Source organism: Colias croceus, chromosome 8 (assembly GCF_905220415.1).
Source record: "Colias croceus chromosome 8, ilColCroc2.1".
NCBI lineage: Eukaryota > Metazoa > Arthropoda > Insecta > Lepidoptera > Pieridae > Colias > Colias croceus.
Window position 1 is genome coordinate 7,790,596 of NC_059544.1, and position 19,444 is coordinate 7,810,039.

General features: G+C 35.1%; 1 protein-coding gene across 1 annotated transcript in view; it reads left to right on the forward strand.

Moving 5' to 3' along the window:
* Nucleotides 1–14,325, forward strand: part of LOC123693866 (Down syndrome cell adhesion molecule homolog) — a 59,719-nt gene extending 45,394 nt beyond the window's left edge. The window contains exons 8-13 of the mRNA XM_045639125.1: nucleotides 1,630–1,816; nucleotides 2,988–3,371; nucleotides 4,899–5,055; nucleotides 7,438–7,661; nucleotides 10,312–12,028; nucleotides 12,084–14,325. Coding sequence (XP_045495081.1) covers nucleotides 1,630–1,816; nucleotides 2,988–3,371; nucleotides 4,899–5,055; nucleotides 7,438–7,661; nucleotides 10,312–10,481 — 1,122 coding nt within the window. The 3' untranslated portion in view covers nucleotides 10,482–12,028; nucleotides 12,084–14,325. The remainder of the gene's footprint in view (nucleotides 1–1,629; nucleotides 1,817–2,987; nucleotides 3,372–4,898; nucleotides 5,056–7,437; nucleotides 7,662–10,311; nucleotides 12,029–12,083) is intronic.
* The last annotated feature ends 5,119 nt before the right edge of the window (nucleotides 14,326–19,444 follow it).

The window sequence follows — 19,444 nt, forward strand, 5'->3', positions numbered from 1 at the left end:
GGTCTATCTGTATAGACAATGGATATATATTTATTGTACGTGTAATGTCGGCCGGATCAATCAATACAAATAAAATGTAAAAGATTATTTGATTTTCTTAATTGGCCTGGTAATTTCAAAGATTATCTCGACAAATGGCCAAAAATAATTCTCCTAACATACTGTAGATAAAAGTAACAGTTATTATCAAAATTGTCAGCGTCTAGACTCAACCGCGAAACGGGTAGCGTATTTCCTTCTACGAGTCGTATACTTTTTCCTTTTTTCCAAAGTTTGAAGGATTTTTGTCGTAAGAGCATAATAAACAGCTGAAGAAAGCCAGTTTCCTTATATAACATTTCTGAATTTGTTTGATGAAGGAGGTCGTTGCCTGAATGTTTAGATCTGATAAAACAACATACTTATCGTTATTTGGTAGAAAACATTGTATTATTATAGGAAAAACTGACACAAAACGTGAATAATAAGATTGATGGATAGTAAGATAACTAAATTATAATGGTAAAGGTAGTTTCTGTGTTTGTAAATTATTAATCAAAATACGTATCACTAACAGAATTTGAAATGCCGAGTTGTTTCATCACCCGTGTGTTAGTCAGTTATAAACGATTGCACTACATTTCTTGAGGATATCCGGTTTGAATCCATAAAATTTCGTGTTGCTCATACTTCGTCATTATGCAAATAGAAAATGTTTTTGAGTAATTAATTAAAATGTGACGTCTTTGGTGGTTTCACACAATATGTAATCGAATTATATAGCTCGACACATAATAATGTACTACCACAACAATTCATATAGCCTTCCACCTGCTTTAATAATACTTCTATAAATAAATTATATTGATTATAATAAATATGTAATACCGTTGAACGAACGCCAGCTGCCCAAATTTTAATTATAATATTAAACTCTGTAATTTTTCCATTTAAAGTGTTACTTATTGGAATAAGCTGAAACGAAATAAAATAACATATTCACGCGTGATAACATAATATGTACATACTGTAAGTTTTTATATGTTATAAACATATAGATAGATAGCTTTATATTTTCTATGACTGAATATAGCTAGCTAAGCTACGTCCAATTCTATAAAAAAAAAAATTATTTTATATAAACTAAATACGAAATCTTTTGAACTACTGATTCAATATTTTGAAACACGTTGTTTTTGCTAGAACATGTTATTTTATGAAAGTAAATTTCTTTTTTTTCTCGTGGGATATACGACTGTAGGGTTGTGTGTTGATTAAAATATAACTAAGTGTATTCGCACCTTATTATAATAAAACTAAAATCTTGTGATAGAATTGATTATAGTATTATATTGAACGATAAGTAATTCACGTTCAATTTTCAAATTAAAACGACAAAAAATGAAAACTTTAAGCTCAATCACACAGTAAAATGCCATGTATATTTATCATGTACTAGCAGTCCGCCCCGGCTTCGGCCGTGGTACATTTTTACGTTTTCTCTCCATAAGAACCATTCTCATACTTCAAGAAATTAATAAAAAAAGAATCAACGAAGTCGGTTCAGTTGTTCTCGAGTTATGCGTTTACCAACACATTTTGCGATTCATTTTTATATTATACTTACATTAATAACACGCATTTCCCCAGGTGGTAGACACAATGCCATTACGTTTATCCGGTATCAGTTCGACAATACAAGAAACAACCTTGGAGCAGCCTACGAACCGAGGGAGAGGATCCGAACCGCCTTTAGACCAACTGAACCCTAGAGTACGACTGCGTCTCTGCTTGCAAGATAGCCAAGACACGTGCAGCGAATATATCGAAGCTGATAGTAAGTACTTGTATTGTAATAGTATATGTGTAAAAGATATTATTTGTAGGACAAAAAGTATTTTACCTACTTTGTTTGCTAAAATATTTTAGGAAATTAGAGAAACTGCAAGCTTAAAAATAAAAGTTTGTTAAAAGCTGCTTGCAAATACGTAAGTATTTACTGATGTGAAAAATAAATATTGAATAATCATACAAAATATATTAATGCCGAATTATAATTATTACCATTAAACTAAATCGCGTATATTCCTTAATAGTTTATAGAACGCAAGTTTAAAATAAAATAGAGTTAGTACAAAATAATATTAATAAATGTTACAGGTTGTTGACAACCCTAAGGGTAAGTCACATTTACAAGGGCTTAATTTCCCTTTGGGACATTTTACATCTACTGGTGTTTTATTTCGCATTCACAATGAATAAATTTCATTATTGATTACTGATTATGAATTCCCTGAAGTTCCGTGAAATTAAAAATATTGTTCAAAATAAGTAGGTATAAGTAACTGCAAATGAATACGGGTAATGTATTTATTAACTTTTTAAAATGGTTAAATTTATAAAATTTGACTTATTGTATTACAGTAATCATGAATAATAAAATGTGCATAATTGATACCTTATTAATTTTGTCAGTCGCCTAACCTGTATTTGTGCCTGTATAATTATTGCAATCCAATTATTGCAAAAGTTCAATGAACTCCGACAGGAGCGTATTATATTTTAAACCGTTTCAAATACTTATAGCTCCGGTATTTTTATTGAACAGATTAGGATTCCAATAATATATCTTATCCTACGATTCTATTCAGATGTCAATTCCTTTAAAGGATGGTAACAAAATATCTATCTGTTAAAACTATAAGCAACAGTACTCAGGATTTTATCGATTCATGTCGGAAAATTCAATAAAAAAAGAGTATATTTTGGATTGAATTTTATTTGATCTTGTGTAAAGTCTGATAAGAAGTACGTCTCGTTGGACACAATTGCTGATAACCTATTTTAAAGAAAATTTATCAGAGAGACGGATGAAAAATACATCCCATCCACTGGGGGATTTCGCTGTTCCACGAAAGATTTATATCAGCTTTCCATTACTTATTTCCTAAAAGGCGGAATTTGGTTTAATTTTGAATAGCAACATTCTAAACTGATTTATTTTTCAGTTGGCCCGTCATACACGAAAGAAACCGCCGCATTGACAACAGCCACCGTGATCGCTATCGTGGTTTCTTGCCTCGTGTTCTTGCTCTTCCTGAGTCTTCTATTCATCTTCTGTCGCTGCAAACGCAACGAGAATAAAAAGGAAACTTCCAAAGACTACGAGATGGACTCGATGCGTCCGCCGATGGTGTCACCTCCCAACCAGGCGCCGCCGCCATACTACCCCAGTACTGGGATGGAGAACAAGGCTCTAGAACATTCTATGGACCTCCAGATGTCGATGGACGACTCTAAGAACGCTGTATACGCGACGCAAGGCGGGTACGGGTATCACATGGCGCCACACGCGCAAGGACACCCCGGACAAAATATGTCCAATACAGACTGTAAGTATCTTCTGCTTTTTCTATTGAAGTAAAAAATTTTAACGGATTTAAAACATGTTTTAAACTTTCATGTAATTGTATATGATTCAGCTTTAAAACGTTTGGGTCTAAGTTAATTAAAAGCTCCACCAAAATAGTTTCTATTGCCTAACTCGTCTGCCTTTGACTCGTAGTTTCCGCACCCGCTATAGTGAATAATAAACAGCGATAGCGTAGCTTTCTTAGCATTTAAATATTGGATAATGTTCTAGACAACCATTAATTCATATATAATGTTTCTTTACTTGTATCACTTTTAGGTATAAATATATTAGATTACTATAATAATGTATCATTTCAAGGAAACGTATTTATCGGAAATCACGAATTGTTTGTGAAAAGCTGATATTCTAATAACGTTCTTAGAATAGTTTGATATTCAACAATATGGATAATCGCATTACGGTTCGCTAAGCATACTCAATGGAAATTTATCCAATGAAAAGTCGATTGTTGTACATACGGCGAGTCGTTATTGGCGTATTCAACTTTGCCTCAAGTTCACCAAGTAAATGACGGACGCTTTAAGAATGCGAACTTGTGACTTCTGTGACCCCTCCTGTTGATTTCTCCATAGAAATTATTCATGAAACGCAAACAATATCACCAATAAATCTAGCTTTGTACTTTTTCATAGAAATTGCGTAGTTAAATTGCCTAATTGTGCAATATTTATGTATGCATTTGATTTATTTGTGTACAGAAATAAATGAACTACTGTGTTGTTAATGTTGTCCAAATAAAGCGATTGCGTTAATTAGTATTTATTTGTTATAATATTTTTTGCCTTTACTTTTTTACAATATAATATATTTTACAGAATTTGAAATACTTATATTATCACCTGTTTTAAATCCGTTAAAATTTTTATAAATTATATTTTAATATGCGCATTAATGCAAGGTCATAATTTATATAGTAGTGTTAGCTTCTGATGCTTGATGACATAATAAGCGAATAGAGTATAGACCTTGATCTAAATGACCCATAGCTTTGTGTTAGATGAATATTTTAGTATAGATATTTTTATAATTAAGGTAATCATTACTCATGAGTTATCAGAGTTATTTATGTTAGCTTTCATATACATATTTAGATAATAAACATTACAGTTTACCGTCTATGACTTATGAATATCACTCAAACCATGTTTGCACATTATTTTTGTCATCACAGAGTACTCTTGAGATTGGGTTTTAAATATGTATAGTTGTTTAACTTCTCTGTCGCAATCGAGTGTTCCAAATTACTTTTTTACATAACATAAATAATACATGTTCCATTTACCGGCAATCCAATCTCACGAAAAACTCTGTATAACAAAAATAGAGTCAATAACTTGATTATTTGTTCCCATGCACGCACAAGGACTAAGCAGTAGTGGCTACGTAGATGGTAAAATCAATCCAAAACAAACAAACATTGTGTTGCACGTCGAATGTTACGAGTCTCCAAACCAGCGCAATAATAATTCGTTTTCTTCTATAGGGGTAAACATGGGGTACATTGAGAATAGCTACACGAACAGCAATAATGGGGGTAGTGTGAACTCGCAAGACTCGCTGTGGCAGATGAAAATGGCCGCCGCAAACTCGGGCGCGGGAATGCCTCCGCATCAGCTGATTGAACGACAGAGTAATTATGGGTAAGTTGTTTGAAATTGACCTCTATCATTTAAAAAATTGTGTCGATTTTTACCTGGCATAGAAACGTGTTCCTCAGCCCTTTCCAGTGCGCTATAAGCTCTGATTAGGTAATAGATACTCGAAACTCTGTCTGAATACTCTGCGAATGTTATGTAGATTAAATTTCGTTTTCGGGTACGTAGTACGAACCAAGTTTGTTCAATTAGTAGAAAATGCTAGGAGGAACTTCGCTTTATACACAAATATGGTAAAACATTATGCTTGAACTTAATAGGACAACATCGAAGAAGGGAAGATACACATTCAGTATTTATTCTATTTTATATAATATATTCATATCCATTAGGAAGCAAACTAAGTAATCAATACACAAAATGTTACTATGAAGTGATCACCAAATCTTTATTACTATGTATAGATACAGTGTACACATATGTATTTAACTTACATTCGTTATTATTATAAATAATATTTATATTTCACGAACACGGGCTTAATCTGAAGAATATTTTATACAATATGAAAGTTCACATTCATTCGGAATAACGTTCCAATAAAAATAAGTTATATACAGAGAACTGTAGCGACTAGCGAGTATACTATCACAAAATATTTATTTCACTTCTTGGCTTGCGCAGTGCTATGCATAATGTATTTTTGCGTCTTGCACTAAGCAAACGTTTTTCCACTAAATTTCAAATATTAGCCACAGTTACTTAAATTACGTTGACTTAAATACGGATACTTAAGTATGACAAAATTTTATAAATCTAATATTTCCCCTTCATATTCTGGAAATTCTTTAAGTTCAAGTGAGCTGCACAACTTACAGCTGAAAACTAATTTAAAACTCCAAGAGCGTACCGAGGCTGGTAAATGTGTAATAAGCAGCTTTCTGAAACATTTAGGTACAAAAAAATAAAGTTTTTGAATAGGTACTGAAATAAAATTTCTCTATTATATCCGAGAGAGGTTGACCGAGTCGCGCTCACGATATTGTACAAATGTAAGAATTTTATGAAAACAATTTGTCCCTGCGATAAAATCTAGATCATGCTGCATCTAAACATCACAAGCCCTACACATATGAAGTTATAAAATATGCAAACGTAGAAAATATTTTTATATTTATAATGCATTGTGTCGTAAGGATTAGATGCGTATAGAAACATTTTTATCCGCTTGATACGTCATGTAATATTAACAACAAAAACATCTTGTTAAAAAGGGAACTTTGCAACGTGGAAACTATTAGTTTCTTTTGAACTACGTTATCTAACAACCGATCTTTAGATACGCGGCACGATAATTTTTTCCCTGTGTTTTATTTTTAAAGTCTTGATAATAACACTAAGGTATGCTTTTAATTTTTTAGATTGCAATTAAAAAGGAAAGTTTAAAATAATTTTGTATTAGTTTCGCCCCGTGAGAACGTCTTGCAAAATAAACAAAATTTATGATGATTTTATATAGAATAAAAAGACCTACAACTAATGTTTCATTGCAAGTTATATTTTTCCACATGAAAATTTTTGCCTGTTGCCTCTCTTTTCTTTAAAGGACTTTAAACTATTTGCTTTAATGTTAACATCTAAACGTAACAAGCAGTAGGTACATATATTACCTAATGAATGTTTCAAAAATTATGTTATTATTACGTAGAGTCATACATAGCTGCACTTATCTATATTTTAATTTTACATTTAACTTTCATCTCTTTCGGTCACCATCTGCATCGTTAACAACGCGTCGTACCTGCCACTCCTGCGGGCCTAGCTATATTTCTCCATTACTATTCGCCAATAGCATTATCCCTATCACCAGCACTTTTCTGCTGTTCTCAATATCAATCATAACATTTATTCCTGGTATTTAAATTTTAAACCCATAGTTATTACCTGATAACCCATGGCGGCTACGACAAATCAACGACTACGCGCCGTACCCACTACCTCTGCTGGCCAATCTAGTTAGATTTACACATTAATATTTGCCCCAACACCAGTATTTTCGTAGCATTTATTTCTGCTGTTAACCCATAGTTACGACCCGATAACCCAAGGCGGCTACGGCAACGACGACGCGCCGTACCCACTACCTCTGCGGGCTAATCTAGTTAGATTTACACATTAATATTTACCCCAACACCAGTATTTTCGTAGCATTTATTTCTGCTGTTAACCCATAGTTACGACCCGATAACCCAAGGCGGCTACGGCAACGACGACGCGCCGTACCCACTACCTCTGCGGGCTAATGTAGTTAGATTTACACAATACTGCTGGTTAACTATTCGTATTTTCCCCATCACCAGCACTTTCCTGCAGCAGCAGGAATACTCAAACCCAATCGTAGCATTTATTCCTGGTATTCTTACATAGTTACGACCCGATAACCCACGGCGGCTACGGCACGATCGACGACTACGCGCCGTACCCGCCGCTGCCGCACAGCGCGCACGGCACGCACAGCACGCACAGCACGCACGGCAGCCACGCGGGCGACTACGCGCTGCGCTCCTCGCAGACCCCCTCGCGGCAGGACTACTGCTCCGACCCGTACGCGTCCGTGCACAAGCCGAAGAAACGGATGGACCAGCATATCGGTGAGTTTTGATTGATACACAAATCATGATTTGTAATACAAAGCGGTTTCTAGCACACAGAACACAGATTTACAGTGTTTTAAATAAAAGGTAAAATTATTTATAAAAGGTCACACATTATAGCATAGAAGATACAACTAAAATAACAATTTATTGAAATGAAAAAAAAAATCATAAAAAATTGGTACGTTAGGTAGAGTTATTCCCTAGTCAAAGAAAGAAAATATTTAAAGCTTATTTTATTAACTTGATGTATGAATAACATAGAACTACATGTAACATATAAGACCACATATTTATATATATTACTAATTACTAACAGGAGATTATTTAAGCATTTTCATCCAGATTTAGTTAACACACTCGACAGCTCTTCTTTTTTGTTCCCACAAAATCCCAGTTCTGCGAATTCTATTTCCATTGCGTTTATTCAACGCACCAGTTCGTGAACTAAGCGTGGGACACTTGCCATATAACGTTAGGTACTCTATTGTATTGGAAAAAGATAAATCCTAACGGAGCGTGAACCACCAACTGGCTCTATCTTTATGAGTCGAATTGACCTAACAGATTGTTCTCTAATTAAAAAATCTCCAGTTACACAGATTACAAGGAAAGAAGTGCAAAATATAGCGGCAAAATTGATTATTCAGCATCTCGAAGCTTTCCCAGTATGCATTCCAATCAAAAGTCAATACAGACGCCTTTTTATTCATGCTTCGATTGCATAAGCCAATTTAATTTAACCAGAAGTTGTGTGTAGAAAAAAGCATACCCAATAACAGCTAATAATACGCAAATCAAATATTGTACTAATTGGCGAAGCGAGTGTTTATGGCGCTTTAAAAATAGAATTAGGTAGATTGTTTCATGATAATAATTTTATTTATGCTGAACAAATGCTAACTTACCTAATTGGATATAATTATATAACTTTCCAGTATGATAGCAGTCTTAAAACTTTTGTTATCTATTCCGAAATAAAAATAAAAATGAACACATTTTCCATGAGTTGGGTCCGAAGTTATTAAAGTACAAGATCAGACGATAAAACTATTTGTTGCCAGTATTTACTACTTGTTTAATGAAGTATTGTTTTTTGTTAATTGCCTGCTATATAAAAATAACTGATTGTTTTATAATATTAGCCGTATTTATTTATCAGACATATACGACCATACAAGATACTGCGTCAATGTCGTGTGTGAAATTTAATTACTGTCGAGTTTGTGAGCTTCGATATATTTCGTTTTGTATCAAATTCTGTTACTTTTGTCCGCACATTTGTATGGTGATTCGATCCTGATCTAATTTAAATGCCCTTGAGCTTGAGCTTAGAATATGTAAGTATATAAATTAAATATTAATTCAAAAACGAGAAAATATTTTGCTCTGTTATTGTAAGCCATAAACAACTCTATTAACATCTAGAATTATTTATGTTCAATACGATCAGCGCAATAATTTAAATGGTATAGTGCACGCTCTTCTATAGTGCCAAGTGCGCAAAGAATATTTGTCGATGCTGAAACTTTTTCTCGTACGGCTAAGTTTTTCCATATTAACTGTTATCCCCGTCGTATTCCATCATTATTCATTCTACTAATTTAAATTTCGCTGAGTGAAGTTATTCGAAGCACGAGAGTTGTGGTTCCTACAGTCCTGGCAGCTAAATGTACTTTAAACTTTTAATTTCCAAGCGACTCTTTCGAGTCCACTATAATTGTAACCGTATGTAGGAAGCGAAATGAACACATGCGACAATAATTAGTTTGATGTTTGACATTCCTGACGGATATGAATTCATCATAATTGCTACAAAAGGTATGAATGGCTTTAATTCCACGAAACATGGTAACAATACTTTTCTTTTAATAAAGTTTGATTTTGTGCCAACAATTGATAACATTTCTGAACCCTCTTTTTCTACCATTCATCAACAAGACCACTCTGCACCTTAAGTGCAAACCATTCATAAATTTCTTATTAAATGAGACATAGAAAATACTTTTAAATATTTTCTATGTCTCATTTAATAAGATTAACAATTTATAAAACAAAAACAAAAATGTAAAAGTAACAATTTATAAAACAAAAACAAAAATGTATAATCTGAAAACCTCAAGCCTATAAATTACAGTTAACTATGAAAACCAGTTTCCATTTTAAAGTCTTTACCAAAACTATCCAAGTAAAGACATATTTTCAACCATACGTTTTAATTATTATAACTCATAGAAAAAAAAAACAAACATAAATTTGACTTCACATAGCGAATAAAATTCAAATAAAACACAATGTCCATGTTGTCTCAGAAATACTATATTACTAACTACTATAATTGCCAGCTATAATCCCCAATCTATATATATACAAGTCAAAGGTGACTGATATAGTGATCTATCAACGCACAGCCCAAACCACTGGACGTATCGGGATGAAATTTGGCATGCAGGTAGATGTCATAACGTAGGCGTCCCCTAAGAAAGGATTTCCCGAAATTCTTGCGGGAATGGGGAAAACGGGGATGCACGTACAAAGTCGTGGGTGGAAGCTAGTTTCCAATATGTTGTGTTTGTGGAGTCAAATAAACGATCTTTCTTTCTTTCTTCTTTCTTTCTTTCAATATAACCCCGGTGTTAACTTCCAGAGTCTCCATACCACGAGGTGAGTGGTCTGCCCGAGACGTACGGCGGCGAGGAGGGCCCGGCGGAGGACAAGCCGCCGCACCTCTCCCTCAGCTACGACGAGTCGCTCGAGTCCGGGTACTCCACACCCAACTCACGCGCTAGGCGGGTCATACGGGAGATCATCGTCTGAGCGTGAGCTATCCGATGTACCTTTGGTTCTACACAGAATATCATGTATGCAGCTTATTTCGTTCGATGTCACTTATTTTTTGTATACTGTACTCTGAAATAGTTGGATTTTACGTCCACTCTATGATTTACTTTATCTTACTATCTAATGTTAAATCACGTCAAATTATATGTGCTGCTTGTGCAATTAGGATACTTTTTATTGTATTCAATTTTCAACATTTTTAAAGCTATTTCTAGCTTTTGTTGAGAAATAATCTTTTATAAAAAAACAAATCAACGTTCTTTACGTTAGCTGCAGAGGAGCCGTCGGAATGAACTCGGACATTCTTCTAGATTCCTGCGAGAAATAAAACCCTTGCCGCACTTTTGTGTTATATTACGATCCGAATTATTTAAAATATTCAGTAACCCTCGGCTCCTCACAACTAACGAATCACTCGGATTGAAGAGTACTTTTAAATAATATTTACTTAATATTTAGTTAAACTTTCGAATGGAATGTTTACATTTCCCAACCTAGTTTAACAAAATAACATTTAATAAATCCGAAATTGACGAAGTATCCGTTTTCGGTACGAGTATCGCGTGTAGCCACTATGAAGTTTCAAAATGGTAAGATTACGTAGCCACGACTCGATTATTCATTTAATAGAATATTTACATACCCTTTATAAATTTTTCGCGGAATTATAATTTCCGAAATGTATGATGAAGTATATAATTAAAATTTTACGGAAGTTGGTTGTGACGCTCATTCACCGTCAATTAATTTGTATCTATGGTTACAATTGATGTTTTAGATTTTAATTATATTATATCATAGCGTTAGCGAGGAATATCAACGCAGATCTTAATTCAGGGAATCAATTAAATTAAGACGTGGTGTGCGGTGCGCAATACACATATTTAAGGAACACTACAGACATCTCAAAGTGCACTAATCAAGTAAGACACGGCTTGAACAAGACGTCTCGTTATTATTATAATGTTTGCTCGTGATTGTAATGTCTAAATGACGATGCAAAGAGAATTCTAATTACAGGGTAGAATAGCATCCTGTACTCAATAATTTACGTTGTGCCTGAGATATGAGCTAAGCCGGCTGCGACAATGCAATGCCTTTGTTTAATTTTAGACGAGTTTCTTTCTCCAAATTACTCCGAGATCTTGGCGCATTATCTTATGTAATTTTGGATAAAATTACATTACAGTACAAAATATTCCCTTATATCGATTCATATTTGCGTACCTTTGATGTGTTTTAAGATGATATAATTTCCACAATAACTAGATGGTTTTGTTTTCATTCCGGATTTACATGAGTGTCTCTTAATGCTCTTTACTTAATTCCATTTGTGGCAAATTGATTTCAACATATTGGATTCCAAAGCTTCGATTAATTAATGCGCAAATCGGTATTATTCGCTCGTTGAGTCGAGGGAAGCTCAAGTGTGTGCATTACCTCACAACAATACTAAAATTGGTACATCAAATCAAATAATTCAGTATTTAATCAAAACTCATAATTGTGGTAATATTTGTAATGTACATTTACCGATATAACATCGTTACATTTAATTGCAGCTTTCACATTACAAAGTGCTTTAAAAATTATCTACGTACCTAACTAGAGCTTAAGGTATTTTAATATTTGTAATATTGAAAGACTGGTTGCTCTAACGGGAAATTCCAGAAAATCCACGTTGCACTATAAAGACCCTGGGTTCAATACAACTGCGTTTCTTTTCCGCGCCCTCATTCCAAGAGTACTGAACAAAAGGCTCAGGTTTGCCGATACGCAGGCAAAAATAATGAGCTTACTTCTGAGGACTTGTCTCTGCCAATATTTTGGCTCGTTATTGATAAGATGTGTAAAAAAACGGTACCGTTTAAAATCTGGTGCTTTTATTACACGTTCGATTTCATAGTCCGGACACAATTAGACATATTACGGGGATTGCATTTTTTATATCATATGAAAAATACAACCACCCGTAAACAAATCCAATCGCTTTTAATGTAACTTGTCAGTATGCTCCCTGTGAGTTACCGGGACATGAGTCTTAAATATAGATAGTTTCATGAAATACTATCCTATATCCATGATTGTATTTAAAATGTTATGTAGACGTAAAGTCTACAAAAGGAATATACTAGATGTAACATTAAGAATCTTCTGAATTCTTCAGCCTCGATTTAATGGGGACGTGATATCACACTAAATGATAAGTATGCTTGATTGTTAAACATTAGTATTGTAATATAAAGTTTTAGATCAATGAGGGCTTAATTATAGGTAAACACCGTCCTGTGCGAATCAAAAATACTCTTACGAACTTCGGTGCCATTATTTTATAAATGAACGAAACTTTCAGCGTGTCTGCTGCATTGAGACGGATAAGGCGCATTGTCATTGATTCTAATAAAATAGTAATATCTAAAAATGCTGATTTTTAGTATCAACTACTTTGATCTACTAATTTTCGCTAGTCGATATTGACCTTTAATAGCAAAATCTTGTGTACTTCTTTTTGTTTTCTTTATTCGAATGCTATAATCAAGCTTTATGGTCCATTGTCCATACGGACTGCGCATTTGTAAAATATAATTTAGATTTATTTAGAAAAAATAATGTACTGATTTTTTATTAGCTATATTTTTCTATTTTATTATTTTAATTTACAAATTTTGGTACTTATTATTATTATAAATATTGATTAATATATAGGAGTAATTTTCCAAACTGTTCCATAAATGCTGCGTTCAATTTTAGTTATATTAGTGTTAAATCACGAAATGGGCCCACCTTTAATTAAATAGGAAAAATTCTGAATGCTATTCGTATTAAATTATGCTTTACATATATTTTTTTTAGTGTTTCATGCATTACGTTGATTCAAAAATGTATTTGAAAAGTGCAGTCTATAGTTTTGATTGCAATGTTACGGAGTTATAACCATTTCATAACATATTAGTATCGTTTTCCATTATTTTTGTTTCATTTATACACAATGCCCGAAAGTAATGGATATTGCGATACTTTTGTTTCGTGTAACTGCCGATTTCAATTACATTTTGGAACAATCGACCCTTAAAAGATCTCAGACACAAATCAACGATTTTTAGATGTAATATTATTAAATCAATTGGGCTGCCTGTACGGTACTTAAATTTTATGTTTTAGTTCAGTAAGCAATTTCATAGTAACATTTTATAAATACATTTTAGATAATACCTTTTTAGGACCGCTTATTACTAAAATATCAAGAACCGCTTATATCTTCCGATTGCTATTGTTTATTCATGTTGTTTCGAAGGATATCAAATGATTCTTGTGTGCTTTCTTTATTTTTGAAACTATTGTACACATCATAGCCCTGCTTTCTTTTTTGTTTATCATAAATATTATAAGAACAGTTTTGAGTTTTGTAATTCTTTATAGTAACATAACTTTAGTAGCAGCAATCCTTAATGTACTTTGCTTTTTGTGTACAAATAGTTTCTACTTCCATCATCCATGTCTACTTAATTTTATCACACCGACTGCAATCACAACGAGTAATCTAGTAATCTCTTATATTATAGGTACATTATACTAAGCTTTATTCTTTATTTAGTTGATAAGTATTGTACATTTAAACTTGTATATTTTTTATCTATGTACTGTACTTAAACGCCAAACGTTAATTAATAACGAAAACGCGCCATATTTTAGTTTTAAGTGCTGACATCGTAGGTTTCTACGATTAGTTTTATTTGTTGTATTATAACAATGAATTTGTGGAATCTATTGTAAATATTGATGTATTAATGTTCGTGAAAATAAATGGTTTTCACTCTGATTGTTGTTTTATTGTTTCAAAATATCGCTCTACATTGTTTCTAGTCTACAGATTAATTACTTTTACATACTCTTTCCCAGATAAAAATGTTTCATTTGTGATCTATTAGGAATACCAAAAACCCATTACATACTGGAAAAACACGATAACTGAGAAGGTAAAAGAATAAGTTTGTGCTTTCGAACAATATCTTTACTATATATTTTGATTACACATATACTTATACGTAGATAGAGCTACTGTATCACTGTCAAAAACGAGCCAACTTTTACATGCTTTCTCGTAGACTGTACAAAACATTTGTACAATGTACATACATTTGACAGCTTACACGTGTAACCTCGTCTTGTCTCTATGCATTTGATAACATAGGGTATAGGGTTCAAACGAATTATCAGCTGATAGTTCGTTTCGTTTAGAACATAACAGTGAACGTAAAAAGTGTGATTGTATTTGCCTCTTGTAGAGTTGGTAGAAGAAAAATACTTCCAATTATTTTGAACTAGCGGTCCGCCCCGGCTTCGCCCTTGGTACATGTTTACGTTTTCTCTCCATAAGAACCACCCTCATACTTCAAGGAATATTAAAAAAAATTTAATGAAATCGGTTCAGCCGTTCTCGAGTTATGCGCTGACCAACACATTTTGCGATTCATTTTTATATTATAGATGAACAACTAACCTAACTATGTCTGTATGAACCAACTATGAAATACAGCAATGACACAGACTAGACTTTAAACATTTCTGAAACATCGTAATAACGACGTTGTGGTATTTAAATACTTTACAATCCTTACATAACAAAGTAAAGGCAACCATTTTAAATTTTAAAATGAGCTCTATTCTTGTTCTATTTCTATCGAACGCAAGCGATTGAGCTTTTATTTTTCGTGTTACTAATAATTATAAAAGCATATTGTTAAATCGCAACTGTATCATATATATATAAAGCTACACTACCACTGACTGACTCACTGACTGACATCGGTTTTCTCGGAAACTACGGGAAAAGTTGGGGGGATTTTGACGTGATCGTGTAGAGGTGCTCCCAGTGACCACCGGAAAAATATAGCGATCTCGATCATCTTCGAAAACCAAGTGGACCCCTGGAGGTGCGCAAAAACGGTGATACCTGGAGGGGGGGTGTCTGAACAAAAAATGCTCAGAACTGGTGGCGATTACCAGGGGAGGTGGAAAAATGGGGATTTTCGCGAAAACAAGATGGCCGCCGTACTTTGCCAAAATCGCCGTTTATGAATCCTTACGTCTCAAATTTGGCACACGTGCTCTGTTCGAGCCGGCGAATCGATCGGTGCCCCGTTCGAGTGGCTCCGGGCCCCAGTTTCCAACTTTCATACAACGTAAAATCCAACGGCCCGCGGAAACGGTGCGAGTTGGGTGAGGGGTCCCGGAACTAAAAATGATCACCACCCTGGGACGCTACCAGGGAGCCATAGTGGGATGCTAGATTTTGGAATTTTTCCATTTTTGGCGCAAACATAAAAACGTAAATTTAGACGAGGTGGTGCAATAGAGAAATAAACCAATGACGCATTCATACTCGCCCAGCTCCCAGGATATCCAGAAAAATCCGAAATCTTGAACTTTCCCACATCTCGCGAAGACGGTCAACGGCCCGCGCAAACGGTAGCAGCTGCATCAGGGGTGCTCAAACTAAACTTGTAGTAGACCTCGAGCAATTACCACAGATAGTGAAAAAAATTCAAAATGGCGGAAAAAATGGCCGCCGCCATACAAATTCTAAAACGGCCATCGCTGGTCTGATCGCGCTGAAACTTGGCACAGGGGCTTTAATCGAGTTGCATATTAAGTTGGCATACTCATAATCGAGTTTCCATCGCTGGTTTCCGAGTTTCATACAACGCAAAATTCGACGGCTCTCTAAAACGGCGCGAGATAGGTGGGGAGTGTGGAACTAAAAAATGATCAGGAAGATGGGGTGCTACCAGGGCAATCGAGAAATTTCAAATTTGACGCAATTTTTTTTTTCAAAAATGGCCAATTTTTTGAGGCAAGATGGTGGCGCCGGTTTCTTCACGATCGGTCTGAAAATTGACTTCTGTGCTCTGATTGGTCAGATTTACAAAACTGCATACTCAGAATTTCTCTCCGACCCCCGGTTTCCATTTTCCATACATCACGAAATTCAACGGCTCTCTGAACTGGTGGCACTTAGGTTGGGGTCACCAAGGTAAAAAATGTTTAAAAACTTGGTCCGCTTCCAGGCACATAAAAATTTTTGCTAAAAAGCGAAATTTTTTTTTTCGAAAATTTTGTATGGAAATTTCCATAGTAGGAAGGGTAATTGAATAGCATCGGCAAAAGACGGCACCGCGGGCTGCTTGCTGCCCGCGCACCGCGCAACTTCGAGGGTTGACAGCCTCCCGGAGTAGAAAATATTTATTAACTTTTGAACTACCGCACGAGCCAAGCGAGCGAAGCGAGCGAGTCACGGCAGCGGCCAGCGTAAATATTCAAATAGGTAGCGAGGAGCGAAGCGACGAGCGTGTAAGGTTAACTTTTGAACTACCACACGAGCCATGCGAGCGAAGCGAGCGAGTCACGACAGCGGCCGGCCTAAATATTCAAATAGGTAGCGAGGAGCGAAGCGACGAGCGTGTTAGGTTACCTTTTGAACTACCTACCGCACAAGCCAAGCGAGCGAAGCGAGCGAGTTGCGGCAGCGGCCGGCCTAAATATTCAAATAGGTAGCGAGGAGCGAAGCGACGAGCGTGTTAGGTTAACTCTTGAACAGTTTATTATGAAAAGTCACTGCCCGCTATCGATAAGACGTTTCAAAAATTTTACCATTATTTGAATAAGTAATTTATAAGCAGTTTAGGTAGCGAGGAGCGAAGCGACGAGCGTGTAAGGTTAACTTTTGAACTACCACACGAGCCATGCGAGCGAAGCGAGCGAGTCATGACAGCGGCTGGCCTAAATATTCAAATAGGTAGCAAGGAGCGAAGCGACGAGCATGTTAGGTTAACTTTTGAACTACCTATCGCACGAGCCAAGCGAGCGAAGCGAGCGAGTCGCGGCAGCGGCTGGCCTAAATATTCAAATAGGTAGCGAGGAGCGAAGCGACGAGCGTGTTAGGTTAACTTGCGTAGCGTGTTAGTTAACGATAAGACGTTTCAAAAATTTAACAATATTTGAATAAGTAATTTATAAGCAGTTTCGACTGACTGTAGAATCGCTGTAAGCAGATGTTACAAATGGAAAGGAAATTCGAATGCATTTTCAAATGTCTGAAGATTTCTGCCCTGGGATGAGCCGCGAGCTGCTTGTAGCTCGCGCACCACGCACCCTCGAAGGTGAACCGCCCCCCGGAATAGAAAATATTTGAATTTGAAATTTATAAGCACTTCCGATTGACTGTGGAATCGCTATTTGCAGATAATAGCAAATTGACGGGGAATTTTAATGCATTTTCAAATGACTGAAGATTTCTGCCCTGGGATGCTTCGCGGGCTGCTTGCAGCCCGCGCACTACGCTCCCTCGAAGGTGGACAGCCTCCCGGAGTGGAAAATACTTGAATGTGGAATTTATAAGCATTACCGACTGACTGTAGAATCGCTGTTAGCAGATGTAACAAATGGACAGAAAATTCGAATTTATTTTCAAATGACTGCCCTATTGCTTCAACCCAGGGGCAAAAGGGGCTCGCGGGCTGCTTGCAGCCCGCGCACAACGCACCTTCGAAGGTCGACAGCATTCCAGAATAGAAAATATTTGAATTGGGAATTTATAAGCACTTCCGATTGACTGTGGAATCGCTGTTAGCAGAAAATTACAAAAGTACTGGGAATTCTAACACATTTTCTAATGACTGCCCTATTGCTTCAACCCAGGGGCAAAAGGGGCTCGCGGGCTGCTTGCAGCCCGCGCACAACGCACCAGCTAGTAATATATATAAACTTGCATATCTGAGATGTCTTCCTGAAGTTTTAACTTTTAACTAAAACATGTCAAGGCTGAGTGTAATGGCTTGCAAACTTGAGCATGCACACATTCATCATTAGTGGTGAATTTTTAAGGATGGCAGTATTTGTGTTTGTTCATTATTATTATTTTGGTTAGTATAATATAGGTATATAAATTGTTATTTGATATATGGGTCAGTAGTATAACGAGTCCCTAACGATTTAAAGTTTACAGAAGTACCTACCTAAATCCACACTACCTTATGGTACCTAAAGTTGAATATTTTTCTCAGTCTTATTAAACCATTATTTATTTGAAAAAATAATTACTATCAATTTGTCTATTATGCTGTATGAATGAAGACTTCTTTACCATGTTCAATCCAGAAATAGACCTGCGGTTAGTTAGAACTGAAATCGTAAGGTGATTCTTAGACATTGCAAAGTGTATCTTATACGAATATGTGTATCTATTATTATTTAGAGCTTCGGACGAAAATTATGTTTACATACCACATGAGGATGTGGATTTTGGCCCTGAAGCTAACCCGCCGCCGCCGCCGCTTGCAATTCAGGTAATATTAAGAATTCATTAGTAAGTTGAAACGCTCTCAAGATATTTCATATTACCTATTAAGTATGTACGTTTCATATAAATAACATTTGCTTTGTGAGTCACTTACTATGTACTATGTATTTAAATGCTTACAGAGTACGATGAAAATTATATATTCATCTTGAGATCAAACGTAGAAACACTTCCGTTAAAGTATTGAAAACATCGTCCCTTTTCTAAAAATCATCTGTCATCTTCACTAATGGAATTCTATTCATTTTTTATCAGTCCCTTAATTGTTATAAGTATAACGTTATTTAACGTCCAAAACAAATGGTTTATATTATTTATTTTAAATGTTTTTCCCGAATCTTGTTGGAACACGGAAATGCAGGCGATGCATTTGTATAGGTTATAACTTATAAGTACTTAATGCATTTCGGTATAGAATAATTACAAAATATTATTATTTTATTGCTTGTAGGTATTGAAAAAAGCTTTTAATTTATAAAATCTGTTTGATAAAATGTTCAGTTGAACCTCAGTTGAACCAGAGTTAAACGGATGTTCAATTAATAATTCATTTTTGGTAATAAAAAATATTTTTAATCAA